This window comes from Castor canadensis, chromosome 6 (assembly GCF_047511655.1).
Source record: "Castor canadensis chromosome 6, mCasCan1.hap1v2, whole genome shotgun sequence".
NCBI classification, from domain to species: Eukaryota; Metazoa; Chordata; class Mammalia; order Rodentia; family Castoridae; genus Castor; species Castor canadensis.
Genome location: NC_133391.1, coordinates 143546576 through 143563490, shown reverse-complemented (window position 1 = coordinate 143563490; position 16915 = coordinate 143546576). Strand labels below are relative to the sequence as shown.

Sequence of the window (16915 nt, the reverse complement as noted above, 5' to 3'; positions counted from 1 at the left end):
CAGAAGTCCTCCTGTAAAGCCTTGCCTTGCTTCTTGCTCAGTGCTGACCACGTACACCTTTTATGTCATACTCTATAACTGGATGGTTAGTTCCTCGAGGATGGGACGCAAGGCTCAGATTGTTCCCTGAATTAACCAAAGCACCTAGTATGATACCTTGTATGTATTTATGTGTTTCATAAATAGTGGGTTATAAATTGAGCATAACATTCAAAAATTAATAAATGAGGCCCCTTCTCTGACAGGGTGTTCTGTGATTTCTAAAGTTCTTCTTTTTAAATAGTAAAAATACCCATGATAAAAAGCCAACATGCACAAGTAGGTCTTAAGTGAAAAGTACAAGTCCTTAACTCCTGTTCTTAGACCCTCCCCACAAGAATTACCCCAGTTACCAATGCCTTGTTATTATACACAGACTATCATTATGTATATATTCCATAAATATTAAGAAATTAAATAGATGAGTTGGATGTATATCTATATAATTTGTATAGATAATATGCTTTTTTCCCCCACTAAATTGTATACTCTTGGGTAGATTTCCATAATAGCACAAACTCAATCTTCCTTCTTTTGAAAGGATGAATCATAGTTTTCAGTCTTCAATTGGTAAGTCTTTAGGCTGTTTTGAAATTTTTTTTTGCTATTAATGTTCTTCTAATGAGTATCTCTGTGCATGTGTGCATGTTATAATTTTGCAAGTATGAATATTTGTGAAGCTAAATTTCCTTATGAGAACAAGGGAGACTTTTCAGAAGAAAACACTCTGCTTCTTTTCAAAACATTTTAATCTTCATCTTTAGGTATCATCATCCAGTAATTACTAAGAAGACAAGGTTTTATGATTATTTTTGTGGCAATAGCTAAGAAAATTGATCTCATAACATTCCTGTCTTTTTTGGGTGTGTCTCCTTACTCTCTCTTACCTTGGTTGTTTCACATTAAGTTTGAATGAACATTTCTCCCTGGCCTTTGCCACATACTTCTGGGAGCATGGAAATTACCTGAGAGTGTTCCAGAGTGACTAAGCATCACATGGTAATATTTTCTAAGACACAATAATTGCTGTTGTGTTAAAATTGGATAAAAGAGGCTGCATTTAAGAAGGTTTGGCTATAAATGTGAGTGACTTTAGGAAGTTTTTATTCAAATCTAAATGGAATTAATTTAAGCACAAATTAAATTACAAAGATAAAGGTATAGCTTTAGAATTACAAAGATAAAGGTATAATTTACAGTAACTCCATCAAATATACATTGTGGTTAGTACTAGAGAAAAGTTCAGAGGAAATCCAAGAACAAGTTTTTGTTCAAAAATTCTGCAATAGTAGTGTTATTAATACTTATAGATCTTCCTTCTAAGGTAATAGCCAAATAGATTCACCTTACATGATTTTTGTTTTTCATTTTGCTCAATTTCCAGATTTAGTTTCAAGGCAAATATATTCTATTTTTTTAAAAGTGGGTTGTATGATACTAAAGTTTGGATCTTAAGTGTCCCTCTCAAAGACTCATGTGTTAAAGGCCCGATTCCAAGTGTGGCACTACTGGGTAGAGCCTTTAAGAGATGAGGCCTGGTGGGAGGTCTTTGGACCATTGGGGGCATGCCCTTGAAGGGGATAGAAGGACACCTTCGCCTTCCTCTTTCTTTTGCTTCCCAAGCATAAAGTGAGTGGTTTTGCAGGGCTACTTGCTTCCGTCATGACATATGGCTTTGCTACAGGCCCCAAAGCCAACTGATCATGGATTAAAAAACCTCCAAAAGTGAGAGCCAAAGTAAATCTTTTCTTCTTGTAAACTGATTAACTCAGGTTTTTGTTATAACAACAGGAAGCTAACACATATCCAAAAGAGTATTTCATTGGAGAGGAATCCAACCAAGCAGAGGAAAGAGTTCGTGCTACTTCCTCCTGAGAACCTACTTACTTTATAGATCCATTACAAATACAGGTAGTGCCACTTCCAGTCATGGCTAAGTAGTTCTATTAAACTTACCCCTCAGCGCCTAACAATATAAAGCACTTTAACAGCAGTGGAGACTGACCAACAGGCTGCAGATTCTGGACAAAAGTCCACATTTGGTCAAAGGAAAGGTAGGGAAAGAGTTTCCCACTTTTTACAACCCTTCACCTGAAATTAATCCAAGTTTGTGTGATGTAGAGTAGTTAAAACTCTGTTAGAAAAGAAAGTCTCTTTGAATTGAAGAACCAGAGGTCAGAGGGGCAACCACAACCTTTAGAATGTGAGGAGGATGTAAGGGAAGAGAACTAGAGAAAACAAAGCCTGACCTCTGTGTTTAAACTCTTTATCAATCACTGATAATGTCTGAACCATGCTCATGCAGGGCCAACTCAAAGTGGCCCAGCCAAGGCTAAAAAGCTGAACTCGGATTTGAGCTGCTACTTACTAGGAGCAATATCAGGTTTGCAGTTTGAGTCTAGCCACACTAGCTGCCTATTTAAAAAGAAAATCAATGTGGTTGAGAGAATGGAACAGGCTCCACATTCTTTACTATATGATATTTACAGTGTTCAAGTTGTGCTCTAGAATTACTTAACAATCCAAAAATAGAGAAATAAATAAACTAGGAAGAAGTAATTCATTCTCAGTCAATAGAGACTAATTCCAACATGATCCAAATATTAGGATAACAAATCAATCTTTTAAAAGCAATAATTAATAATAACTGCACTCCAAGAGTTAAAGGGAAATATTGCCATGATTAAAAGAATATAGATTATCAGTAGAGAAGTGTAAAGTATATTAAAGAACTGAAATTCTATAACTGAAATATCAATATCTATGACATGAAATTTACTAGAGGGATTTAGTAGCAGAATGAACGGGTGAGGAATCAGCACACTTAAAAATGGGTAAATAGAAATAATCCAATCTGTAGAACACAAAGAAAACAGTAGTTCAGGGACATTTGTGACTATTATCAGGGGGCTTAAAATATTCATAACTGGAGTTTCAGAAAGAGATGACAAAGATCATAGAGTAGAAAAGACATTTAAAGATGGATGAAGTGAAATAAAAACATTTTCAGATAAAAGGAATCTAAGTAAACAAATGCTAAAGTAGGCTGGAGGTGTAGCTCAAGTGGTAGAGAACTTGCCAAGCCCTGAGTTCAAACCCCTGTACCACATACCCCACACCAAAATGCTAAAGTAAATTCTTTAAATTTAGGAAAATGGTACCAAATAGACAGTTGGATATTTGGGAAGGTTGTAAGAACTTTTGGAAAGGTAAATATATAGCAAATATAAAAGATTAGTTTTCTTCTTAATTTCTTTAAAATACATGTCACATTATGGGTTTTTATCTTGTCTGTAGATGTAACTTTATAACTATAGTGCAAAAGATGGAGTATGAGGTTAGACTGACGTATTATGTGAAATAGTACAATATTATCTCAAGTAGACAATGAAAAATTAAGAAAGCATATTGTAATCCAAAGACAAAACGCTAAAACATTATGTGAAGATGTTTGAAAAACCAAAAGGCAAATTAAAATGGAATTCTAAGTAATATTCAAATAAACCAAAGAAGGAAGTATATAGTAAGATAGTAGGCTAAACACAAGTGTATTCATAGTCGCCTTCAATGTGAGTATAATAAACACACCTTATTGAATTTAATTGCAGAGATTTTAAGAACTGACTTTTAAAGTTCTAATTTGTAAGCGATGCAGTATAAATATAAATAAAATCAAAGACCCGCATTAGTCAGCTTTCTGTTGCTATGATAATATGCCTGAGATGAACAACCCAAAAGTAGAAAAGTTTTATTTTGGCTCCTGCTTTCAGAAGTTGGTCCTGTTGCCTTCAGGGCTGTGATGAGGCAGTGCGTCATTGCAGAGAGAAAATGGGGTCCAGGAAGCAAAATAAGAGAAAGGAAGGGACTGGGGTCTCAATATCCCCTTCAAGGGCACACCCCAGTGACCTAACTTCCTTCCACAAGGTCCCACCTCCTAAAAGTTCCACACACCCCTAACAGTGCCACAGGCTGGCAAATAAGCCTTCCACACATGGCCTTTGGGACGGTTTTAAGAACTTTTGGAAAGGTAAATATATGGTACATATAAAAGACTAGTTTTCTTCTTAATTTCTTTAAAATACATGTCACATTATGGGTTTTTATCTTGTCTGTCGATGTAACACAGTTTATAAGATCAAAATCATCATAAGACCTTTTGTGGACTAACCATAACCAAATAGTTTTGAAAAGTCCCCAAAGTTCCCATCTAATCCTCTCCAAAATACTTCCCTCTTCATTGTATTAACATTCTATTCTCTAATATTAACTACCCCACTCGGATTTATAAAGTCCCATACCTCAGGTCAAAATAATAAAAGCAGCTACCTAAACAAACACATATTTAACATTTTTTTCCTAAAACCCAAGGGTAAAAAAGTAAAAGATCCAAAAAGTTCTCTTTATTATCTGGTTTCTGAGGATTTCTAGAACAAGATCTAAACACAATTATAGTCTCCAGGAAAGGGTAGAATATGTAAAATTGATCCGTTGAATTTTACATAATATCTAGCTCATGCAAGGACCACCTTTAGAATTATTAAATGATGTTATTCCTCACTTAAGTTCACTTCAGGTATTTTCAAGAAAGTTCCAATGCAGCCTTCTTTCAACATCTTTTGTAGTCATTGCTGAGTTTCTGTTTTGAATACTTAGAAATAAAGACCTCTTGTACTTATGTTTTATGACATTTTTCAGATTAAAAGTTGGGGGAAGACAGGCCTATTTTATTTTTAATAATAGAAGGATACAATTACAAAATGACATTTGATTTTCATCAAGTTTTATTAGAACTAATGTCAAGATGACCAGTAATCATGATCATACAAACATGATTAAGTTAAGCCCTGAAAGTGAATCTTTAAGATGTGAAATGTGAAAACATGCCAATAAAATACAGAATTCCTATAGTTGAGGATAATTGTAAACTGTTCTCTACTACTTAATGAAGACATTTTCTTCATACAACTTCCAATTCCTTTAAACTCCATCAATTTAGCAACTAAATATTGCCCAATATGTATTTATAGGTATTTACAGTGGTTGAGCAAAAGGGATCATAGTTTTATTTCATAATTTATATAGCTGACTTCACATTATGCATATCTTTATATTACCTATAAAAATATACAGAGATCTAGATGATCTTTTTGACAACTTTAGGACAATTTTTTTCTCTGAGAAGCTGGATGGGGTACATTCCACTCATGCCTTCCCTAAATAGTTCCATATATGAGACTTTCTGATGAGAGATGGAAGATGAGGGGATGGGTCAAGAATCATTCTTAGTTTTCTGGATCATTCCTAAGTTTTTGGATCCTGGGTCTATGGGACACGAGGCTGGACCATTACTTTAATAAAGGTTAAAGATTGGAGTGCTCACCTAATGTAAAAAAATCAAGTGGGGGAAAGTGAAGAGTTTGAACTTAGACATACAGATTTTGAAGAACAAATAAATTGGCCTGAGGTGCAGATGAAATAGTTGCAATAGAAAGGAAGATTTGGAGGCTATTGGTGCACATGGATGAGGATGTGATCACACAGGAGACTTTGGATGAAGAGAAGAATGTCAAGGATGGGGTCATAGAACAAACCATCATCTTAGGGGCAAGTGAGTAGAAGCCTAAGAAGATAATAGAGAAGAAAGTTAGGGACATGGGGGAAAATGGGAAGAGTTTCCTTTCTGTCCTTGGCTTGAGGCAAAACAACTCCAGTCCTGTAAATCTGCGAAAACACAACTTCCAAATAGGTCATAGAAGTTTTGGATGGACATGAATTTTGGGAGGATACTACCCAACTCAGTACACCCTCCTTCACTGTAGGAGCACAAATGCACACGTGCTCCAACTAGACTCTAGGAGAAAGGGATATACATAAGAAATTTAAATGGTGCAAAAATAGGTGACTTTTAAATGGGCATCAAAGTTTTTCACTTCAGTCTCTTTCAAATGTAACACGACCACAAAGTAAGTTGAATCACTCTACAGAAATACTTAATACTGAATATTTTTATTTGACATCTCATTTGCTATAAGACCCCCCTCTCCAAGGTTTCTATAAAGAAGAGACTGATATTTTTCTTTTCTTTCTTTCTTTTTCCTCGGTGAAATAATAAGGCTGGAAAGCTTTTCCAGCCCATAACGATTTGGTTTGACAGTTCCTACGGCTATGCTGAGGGCTAAACTAATGGACTCTTTAAAACTCTAAGTAATGAGAGGTGTGGCAAAGGATCATACATCTATTCACTAGACAAAAATGTACCTTTTCTTCATCATCATGAAATATTTACTATGCACCATGGTCTTCGTGGTACCATTAGGTATTAAGAAAAAATTCTTCCCCTAAGATGATGCTAGGAAGGAGCAAAAACAAAAAATGTGTACAAACATAAATTGTAAGTTGTAATAATTAACAATTCTGTCATTACTTTGATCTATCCCGTCAAGTCAGGAAGTGTTCTAAGACATCATTCGTGGACGATGATTCGTGAGAGGAGGGGGCTGTGGGGGGAGGGGGACTGAACTCAGGGCTTCCCCATTGCTAGGTAGGCACTCTACCACTGAGTCACACCCCCAGCCTGTCAATGCTTCTTAATCTCTATTGGCTTCCCCTCAACCCCTCTGCATTTGTAACACGTTGCATGGTCCCAAATGTGAACCAGCCTAAGCTTAGCTGATCAGGACGGAGGCCCCATGACAAGCCTGCAGTGCCATGGGGCATCCGGACGCGTGGATCCTCTCCGTTCTTCCCCCTCTGGTCTGATGCTGCCACGGAAGGGGCAGTATCAGGGTGGCTTTCATATCAGTTCCAAAAGTCTACTTGGTCCCGATGTTGTACAACGTAACTATAAAAAGCAATCAAGTATGTCCTTCAAAGGTCCAAACAGTAAACACTGGATGGCATTTTTAGAAGAACAAACAGTGTTATAGCACATGTGGCTCGGCTCTGCGTGAAATGGAACAAGAAACCATCGGACAGGGCGTTTATGAATAGGACGCGAGTGGGGGGACAAGGGGATCCTAGAAATCTGTTCAAACAGGTTGCATTGCTTTGGACGCCAAATGGAAACGCGATCACAAGTTTGGCTGGAGAACTTGTCCTTTGTCAGGGAGCTCGGGGCTTGCCGTGCGGCCAGCTGGCGCGCGCGGGGCGCAAAGCTCGACCCGCCGAGTTTTCGGTTTCCACTTTTCCTTCCCAGGCCTCTCCCACTTCCTTCCCACCGCTCCCCGCCCGTCCGCCCGATCCGGGGCTCCGGGGCCTGGCCTCCCGCGGGGTCCTGTCCATCTCCCTCGGGGACCAAAGGAGGCGAATTCCTGTGGGCCCCAGGAGTGCCAAGAGTGCGGAGCAAGACGGGAAATTGCAAAAGTCCTCACCCCTCTGCCCTCCCCCGCCGCTTTCCCGTAACTCCCGCCCCTCGGCGCTCACCCCGCAGCTGATTCATAGCCGGGGCGCGGGTCTGCCTGGGCACGTCCGCACCGACGTCCGCACCCGCGGCCGCACGGCGCCCCCCGCGCCCCCCTTGCCGCGGAGGACCGGCCCTACGAACGCAGGCCCTCGCCGGCGGGGTGAGTACCCCCGATCCGCGCGCCCAGCGTCCAGCGCAGCCCCGAGCTGCGCGCCTCCCGCGTCCCGCCTCCCGCGGTGGCTTTTCTGACGGGCGAACCCCGCGCGTAGCCGGGAAGAATCCCAAATCTTTGCAGCCCTGACCCGCTGCACGCGGCCGGGAGCGGAGCCTCCAGGGTCCCCCTCCATGTCCCCTCGGCCCCGCGTTTGGATCCGGCTTCCGTTCGCACAGAGACAGGGCTCCGAGGGGTCCCCGCCTCTGGCCCGCGTACCCGGTGATAATAACACTTAGGGCTAAATCCTTACAGAGCGCACATTGCCGCCGGGATACCACGACAGGTCTCAGTCTGCTTTTAAGTTCGCCACCCCAACGCCTCCTTAGTCCACTTTTGCCTCTCTTCCATCACACCGTGTGGGTGTAAATTGCTGTCCACATCCTCTTCCCGTCCACTCTTAACTCCTACCTGACAGCATTTCTCTGGGAATCCGAGTGTCTCTCTCCACACCACTCTGGTTAGCTGGAGTAGCGGGAGGCGCGGCTCTCGAGAGGAAATCCCCCCTCTCCAGGCAGGTGAATGGAAGCACCTTTTCCTAGTGTCAGTAACTTATCCAAGGCAGCTCTCGAAGCGCTGAACTCAGAGCTCCTGTCGCCCAGGCCAGGGCTTTTCCCTGACACCATGATTTCCTTCTTGACAGTTCTTGACTTGCAGCCCTGTGCATCCGTCTGTCCATCTGTCCACTGTGCCTGCCATTAGACTTTGAAGCGCATTGCCAGGTACCACTCTGGGCTGCTTGGTACTCCACCTGCCTTGAGCACTTTGCGAACAAGCTCATTGCCACCTCCACAGTACTACCGCGAGGGTAGAAGAGACAGAATTGAATGTGGGATTTGATTTAACCTAGAAGGAGCTCTGGTGGAAGGGGAAAACCAAAAAGCTATGGATGGTAATCCTACATCTAAACTGATTTTGGAACTTGAGTCAGGTTACTTTTCACTTTTTACTTCCAGTTTTTTGTTTGCAAAATAATGGTCACAGTAACTGCTAAGGCACTATACCTAGTAGGCACTTTGTGTATGTTCACACATTTGTACTTCGCCTGTGAATGAATCAGGTAGTAGTACTGTCTTCCAAACTGAGGCACAGAGAGCTTAAGTGGATTGTGGTGGTGACAGCTAACAGGAGGCAGAGCCAGGATCTGGTTTTGGAGTCTGTGGTAACCACTATGCTGTACCTCAAGTGTTAGGGCTTTTTAGAGTGGACCTGGAGGTGGTCTTTCATGATTTGTCTCAGTCCTGGGTTGCTTTAACAGGGAGGCTGAGACTCTTGAGGTTGAAGAGCCCCCAGATGGTCATGGTGGCCAGGGGTTCCCAAACTGAGCTATGTCTGAGAACATTCCTGGAGTTTTTCAAGCACAATTGCCCTTTTGGAATGTTGGTAGCACGCTCCGTTGACCTGTCCTCTGGCAACCTTTCAGTGCTGTCAGATTGCCTCCTGTGGCAGGAAGCTCACCACCTGGTTCCGTTGCTGGACAGAGCTACTTCTCAACTGTCATTTGTCTTCTTGGAATGGCATCTTAGCTTAGTTATGTCTCCTGTTCTAAGCTTTTTGTATCAAAGGCAGATTTGAGAGGACAAGGCTGGTGCTGGGTGTCCGGCAGGGACTTGATCACTTGAGGAGAACACTTGCTCTCTGGACTGCTTCCTGTCCTGTACCCCACCCCACACCACCGGGTCACTTTCCTACATTCTCACAGTCCATCTATGGGCATGACCAGGAAGCCCGACCCCTAATGCTTTTGTAACCCTTTTTTCTTGAGAAAGGAACCGAATCAGGACCTCTACTGAAGTTTTGAAAGGAGTCGGTGATGCTGTTTGACAAGAGGAAGGACTGTGCTTTCCTTGTGGGAACTGCTGGGGCATTTGCTGGCTCCTGTAGAAGGAAATCTTAGCGAGTGTCATCTCACTCACTTACAGGAACAGTGCTCCTTGACCCTCCTTTCCCTGGAAAGGAAGCCTTTTTTAGTTTAAAAATAATGGGTGAAATGGAAAACAAAACAAACAGCATATTGCGTTGGTCTTGCTAGAGAAAACCCCTCCCCTCCAGGCGAGTTTCCTTGTAGCTGCATAAGGAGTTTCTTTCCTGGTGACTGTACCTTGGCTGCAGGGCCCTCCTTCCCTCCTCCTTTTAGTTCTCTGGTTCCTCAGCATTTACTTTACATTATATTTTGCTATTTTAAATATAATGAAAGTAATGACTGAATGCATTCTCATTCAAACAGCATAGAAGTCTGTGCAATGAAAGTAGTCATAGTGTCATTGACTCTGTTACCACTGGGAAGATCAAAGGTTAGGTTTGGTAAATATCATTCTAAGTTTTTTTTCTTTTCTTTTTTTTTTTCCATGAATGTAATTTACTTTTCTTTTACTAGAAATTTGCTTTTAAAATGCTGAACCTCCAAGGTATTGCTATGCTCCATGAAATGACCCAAGTCAGCCACATCAGTTCAGATGTGGTTTTTGTTTGTTTGTTTGTTTGTTTGTTTTTTATTCTTTTATTCACATGTGCACACATTGTTTGGGTCATTTGTCCCCTTGCCCCCCTTCCCTACCCTTCTTTTCTTTCCTAAAGAGTTACAAAACATGCTTATACACAAGGTTTTAAATATGTTTAAAAAGTGTAATTTAAGAACTTGCAGAGTGGCTCAAGCGGTAGAGTGCCTGCCTTGAAGCCCTGAGTTCAAACTCAGTACCACTAAAAAAAAAAGAAAAGAAAAAGAAAAAAAGTGTAATTTACTATGCAAACCTAGAGTTTTCCTTTTTACTTTGTAAGTGGAAGAGATCTGTGTATGAACATCTTTTGTTAATGGTGCCCTGTTAACCTAAAGAAGAAATGGAATCCATCCTTTCCCTTGTTGATGCGCACAGGGTTTTGAAAATTCTTCAATATTCGCATTAGCTTCAGAGAAGATTGTGCATTTCATCTTTGTTCTCAAGTGCAAATATCACTGTGGAGTGGAGTCCCAGGACAGCTGTTCTTTTTTTTTTTTTTTTTCAGTACTGGGGTTTGAACTCAGGGCCTACACCTTGATCCACTCCACCAACTCTTTTTTGTGATAGGCTGTTTTTGAGATAGGGTCTCTTGAACTGTTTGCCCAGGCTGGTTTCAAACTTTGATCCTCCTGATCTCTGCCTCCTGAGTAGCTAGGATTGCAGGCGTGAGCCACAATTGCTGGGCAGGACAGCTGTTCTTGGGTCGAGTTTGCTTATGTTTCTACTTGATAGATTCAATCCTCAAATTCCAGTCCTCTTACCCCTCCCCACTGAGCTAACTTGAACTCATTGCACAATCTATTACCCTTTGCCCCTCCTTACACCAACTGCTGTCTTTTTTTTTTTTAATTCTCAAACCTGGTAAGTTAGTGGAATCTGTTAATTTATCAAATTAAAGCAAATTTTAATTTGCATTTTGTTGGTTACTACTGCATTTTAATATCTTCATAGATTTATTGGTCATTTGTGTTCTGTGATTACCTATTATAATTGTCCCTCACTCATTTTTCTGAGTAATTTTTTCCTATTCCTATTTATTGCAATAGAACAGAAGCTCTGTTCTATTATGGATCTTAAGCCTTCACCTGTTATGGATGATGCAGCTGTTTCTTCTACCACAGTGATGTTTTTAACTGTGGTAACACATGCATGGCATAATATTCTCCATTATAACCCTTTTGAGTATACAGGTCAGTGCTATTAAGTGTGTTCACAGTGTTGTGCAGCCATCACCACCATTCAGCTCTAGAACTCTTTTCATTTTGCAAAACTGAAACTCTGTATCCATTAAATCATAATTCCCTATTTCCCTCTTCCCCTGTCCCTTGGCAGCCACCATTCTATATTCTGTCTTTTTGAATTTGACTAATTTAGACGCCTCATATGAGTGAAATTCCATAGCATTTGTCCTATTTGTGACTGACTGTTTCACTTGCTATAATGTTCTCAAGGTTTAATTATGCTGTAGTGGATCTCAGAATTTCCTTCATTTTCAGGGCTGAGTACTGTACCATTGAATGTGTATACCACATTTTGCTTCTTCCTGCATAATGCTTTTGCCTTTAGCTATCTTTGTTACATGGAAGGTTTAAATATTTGTGTAATCAGCACAATAATCTCATGATCTCTGTACTTTGCCTAACTTAGGAAATTTTTACCTAAAATTTAAATTATCTTATTTTCTCCTAATACTTTTAAATTTTACATTAGATCTTTAAAACATCAGATTTTTAAAAATAAAACAAAAGGTAAAAATGTAAGTTCATTCTTTCTAAACTTTTAGACAGTTGATACCTCCGTTTGAATTTCAGGGCTGTGTGTGTGTGTGTGTGTGTGTGTGTGTGTGTGTGTGTGTGTGTGTGTTGGTTGGGTTTAGTTTTGAATTTGGTTTGGATTAGTTTGGCTTTTTGAGACAGGGTCTTGCTGTGTAACCCAGGGTGGCCTTACACTTGCAATCCTCATGCTTCACTTTCTCAAGTGCTGGGATTTCAGGTGTGTACCACAACACCTGGCTAAATTTTGGATTTAATTATAAAATAAGCTCTATTTACACTAGGGTCTGCTTCAGATCTTTTTGCCTGTTTTTATGCCGATACTGCTCCTTTGAATAATAGGGCTTAATAGTATGTTTTTATAGCTAATGATACATATATATATGTACTTTAAAAACAGAAATTGTTCTCATATATTTTCTTTTTCATGCAGACTTTACAATTAGCTCACTCAGTTTAACCAAATCCAGCTGGAATTTTTCTTAGGATTTTTATTGCGTTTATAATTGCTGGCAAGGGTTTTCTTCCTTACTGTCCACATTAGTATGAGCTCCAAGCACTGAAGAAGCACTGTCATATAGTAAAGGGTTGGTCTTTGGTGAGTGACTCACCTAGCTTCAAGTACTAGCTTCACAGCAGATTAACTGTGGCAACATGGGCAAACTACGTCTAACCTGTTTCACCTTAATTTCCTCATTGGTGTACAGGGATGATGATCTAATCTCTTCCACAGACCTGTTGTGAAGACTCCACTGATAAATGCATATAAGTCACTTAGCAAAGCACCAGGTAGAGAATTATCATGCTGTAAGTGCTAGCTGTGACCACTTCTATATTTATCTTTCTGTCCTACCCTGGGCTTTTTCGGGGTGCCTTAGTGATAGTAGGAGCTAGTTAATACTTTATTTATTGATAGTAGCCCAGGAGATGAAAAATGTAACAAATGTTGGATGTAGTAGTGCTTCTCAAACTTCAGTGTGCACACGAATCACCTATGGAGCTGCAGGTTTTTTATTCTGAAATGTGGTCTGAGATTTCTAACAAACTACCAGATGATGTCTGTCCTACCTGTCTTTTGTCTATGTTTGCACATGTAGTCTTTCATGGCGATTTAAAGTTATGCTGTTAGTGGACTGAGTTGTGGCTGAAGTGGTAGAGCACCTGATTTAGAAATGTGAAACCCTGAGCTCAATCCCCACCCCCACCAAAAAAAGTAAAATTATGCTGTCAGTGATAGTATTTCTTCTTTATAATTAATGTGGTTGATAGGACTTGTGAATTGCTTTCTTTTAAAAATCACATACTAAAGAACTAACTATAGGTTTCTTCCTTTCCTCTATTTCTCCTTCACTCCCTTCAGTCCTTTTTTATTTTACTTTTTGTTAAAAGAAAGAGGAGGTTATGAGAGCACTAACTATATAAAACCTAGCTCTGTTCTTAGATCTGAAATAATTGAGGCAATTGACTATCTGTTGGCTTTAAGATGAAGACCATCACATAAAATACATGCAATCTGAGTATAAAATCTAAAGAAAAGCCACAGTTGCAAGTGACTTGGCAAATAGAAAAATGTAAGGCATTAAGAACTCTTGGAAAAGGAACTAGAGAAAAGGTTAGATCAAAAAAGAATTAACATAGAAGGTAACACCCACGCACAGGAAATCAATGTGAGTCAATGCCCTGTATAGCTATCCTTATCTCAACCAGCAAAACCCCTGTTCCTTCCTATTATTGCTTATACTCTCTCTACAACAAAATTAGAAATAAGGGCAAAATAGTTTCTGCTGGGTATTGAGGGGGGTGGGGGGGAGAGGGAGGGGGCGGAGTGGGTGGCAAGGGAGGGGGTGGGGGCAGGGGGGAGAAATGACTCAAGCCTTGTATGCACATATGAATAATAAAAGAAAAAAAAAAGAACTCTTGGAAAAACAAAAAGAATTCCTGGGAAACACAGAGTGAAGTTCCATTGTTTGTATGCATGCTAACTTTTTGCAAGACATAAATCAACAGAAATTTTTTTGTATGAATAAAGTTTTCACATATTGTGTTATCTCTTGGTTATTGCTCTCTAGTTCCAGTCTTCCTAAATGAGAGATTTTGAACAAATTAGCAAATTAACATTATCTATCTCTCTCTCCATCTACCGGTATATATTGAAATTAGATAACGTATTATAATGTATAGTTATTATATGTTATATAACTGTATTGTATAATATGTAATAAATTATACATCTCTCTCTATATAATGCAGTGTGCCCATCTATGAGAAGGGATGACATTATGTTTTTCTAACTAGGACTTTGGTTCCTGTTTGTATTTGGAAATGTATTATTAGAGTATCTGCACTCAGGGCCTAAGAGGTCCTATATTTTGTACAGAAGCACATGCCACCTTCCTTGGCTTATCTAGTACCTAAAAAGTATTGGCCTTTTTTCAGGTCTACTCAATAGCCATGGGCTAGTTAGCTTTGTATTGAAAACAGTATCAGCTAGTTTAATCCTGTAGGGGGTACATGGTATGAAAATAATAGAATTACCACTACTTTTGAAAGACTGAATCAATATATTTAATAAGACATACACACTCACACAGACAGACATAGTTTTTAAATGTTTTATGTTGCAGAATCACATGACTTGAGTCATTTGTAATTTCCCTCATCCTACTCATCTCCTTTCTCCCGTCCCAGCTCTTAATGTATAAGTGGGAGTAGATGACTGTGTCCTTCGGGGCCAGTTTGGACCCTTCAGGGAGAAGACAGCAAGATAGAAATAGGCATCCAAGAGATTTATTAGGAAAGCAAGCACAAGGGAGAGCAGAATAGAACAGGAGTGGACAAAGAGCCTTCACACCAATGAGGGTCTGACAGTTGTGAAAGCACTCAGTGAAGAAGGAAGGTACGAGGGAGTTGCTTACAGCTCTGGTGCAGTTCTGAGAAAGTTGTGATCAGACAAGAGCAAGAATCCTGGTCAAAGTTGCCCATTAAAGGAGTCCCATGTTGGGTGAGATGCTTGGCTTGATCACTGACTGGGAGGTGCCTGACAGGTGTGAATACACTAGTGGCATCAGCACCCTGTGCTCTTGTGAGCACAAATTCAAGCCCACAGGTCCTTCTGGAGCATTGATTAGCCACCCAGCTGCAGAGTTGCCACATGACTCTTCCAGAGATGTTCTTGTGCACACTTGCCTTTTCACTCAGTATTCCAGGACATTCTTTCATGTCAGTATACACTTCTAATTTATTCTTTTCTAACGTTGTATGGTTTTCCTTTGTAGAAATGCACCATAATTAAATTTTCCAGTTCTTTGGACTGACTTTGACTATCTTTATACTATCTACAGGATGAAATTCCAGCAATAGAATTATTTCTGGATCAAATAAAATGCACACTAATAATTTAATATATACAGCCAAATAGACCTCTATAAAGGCCTCTTTGATCATTAACAAATGACAATGATTATTTCTTCAAGCACCAATGGGCAGTATTAAGACCATTTTAAGCCTTGGAAATTGGATATTTACTAGTCATTCATGCACACAATTACATTTTAACTTGCATTTCTTTAATTTTTAGTGATCTTGCCTAGTTTTTCATTCTTCCATTTGGGAAATGTGTATTTCCTTCTTTCCATAAATCATATATTCACATTTTTCTAGTTGTTTGCCTTAAAAATAAGTTCCTTTTTAAGAGGTCTTATCTACTAGGGATAATAGGTATTAGCATATATATTTTCAGTTATAGCACTAAAATTTTTAAATATCTCTTTAATCCATATAGTGAGCTTTATCACTATTGCTGTAGGTTTTACACCATGCCTGCCAGATTATAAAAATACTCACCTATGTTTTATTCCAGTACTATCAGTGTTCTATATCTTTGTTTATTTGGAAAGTACTTTGCTGAAAGGAGTGGGTAATAGCAATAATGACAAAAGGGACACTTAATTGGTTCTCATAATCCCATTTAATCTTCTTGCCCATTGCTATGAGATAGGTTATGTTACTCACATTTGTGGAAGAGGAAATTTAATTCTTGAGTGATTCAATAACTTGGCTTTGTTATACAGTTATTAAGTGTTAGAATGGGATTGGACTTTATGAGTTTTACATCACAGTTATAGCTGTCTTTTCTCATTTATGTCCAGGCTATTGTTCCAGTAATAATTGAAGAAATAAAATATGTTTTCTCATCTTTAGAATGTACTAAATTCCTACATATTTTTGATCCAGAATATTCTTTCAAGTTTTCCATTTGTTTCTTTGACTTCGCTTACCACTAAGAGACTCAGCTTGAACCCTAACTGATGTCACAAATTTCAGAACTCTTTAACTGAACATTGTTTTTTTTTTTTTTCAATTATTGTGCTGGGGTTACATTGTGGTGTTTATAAAAGTTCTTACAATATATCAAATACATCATATTTAAATTCACCCCTCCATCATTCTCCTTTATTCCCCTCCCCTCATTCCTGGAATAGTTTCAGCAGGTCTCATTTTTTCCATTTTCATACACGTATACACAGAATTTGCACCATATTCCCCTCCTACACCTTTTCCCCACATTGTTTTTCAAAAGAAAAACCAGTTGTATAGGAGCTAATTTAATCCCTTAAATCAAGCTCTCCCATGTAAAACTGGCAGAAGCATTTAAGTGTTTTCCACTGGAGGGGTTCAAGGCCAGGGAGGGGAGAAGCACTAGAACCTTCCGGTGGGCATGGCTCTCGGTGGTAGAAGCTTGGGGAGGAGGGGACATGGGCTGAGATCAGTCCTACGCTGTAGTGATGGACTCCTCAAAGGGGCTCCCAAACTAAAGGCAGCACTCTTAAAAGAGAAGTAAAGACAGCTGGATCTGAGGATGATGAGGAACCTTTAAGAAGTGGTGTGCAACTCTTCGTCCTAGAGCACAGAACTCTTCTTACTGGCCTTTAGCTTTACTGCATTGTGCTTGGAAAGGATTCTCAATATGATTTCAATTTTTAAAAATTGTTTT

The 16915-nt window shown here is 39.6% G+C and overlaps 1 protein-coding gene and 1 long non-coding RNA gene across 3 annotated transcripts in view; one reads left to right on the top strand and one right to left on the bottom strand.

Annotated features, from left to right (window-relative positions):
* The window catches only part of LOC141424211 (uncharacterized), a 111354-nt gene extending 102376 nt beyond the window's left edge, over positions 1–8978 (bottom strand). Inside the window, exon 1 of the long non-coding RNA XR_012449187.1 lies at positions 8064–8978. This is a non-coding gene — a long non-coding RNA (uncharacterized lncRNA). The remainder of the gene's footprint in view (positions 1–8063) is intronic.
* Osmr (oncostatin M receptor) overlaps positions 6970–16915 on the top strand; it is a 60802-nt gene continuing 50856 nt past the window's right edge. Inside the window, exon 1 of one of the 2 annotated variants that reach the window (XM_074077572.1) lies at positions 6970–7601. In XM_074077572.1, coding sequence (XP_073933673.1) covers positions 7022–7601 — 580 coding nt within the window. In that variant the 5' untranslated portion in view covers positions 6970–7021. The remainder of the gene's footprint in view (positions 7602–16915) is intronic. The other variant, XM_020166651.2, reaches the window with a different exon arrangement.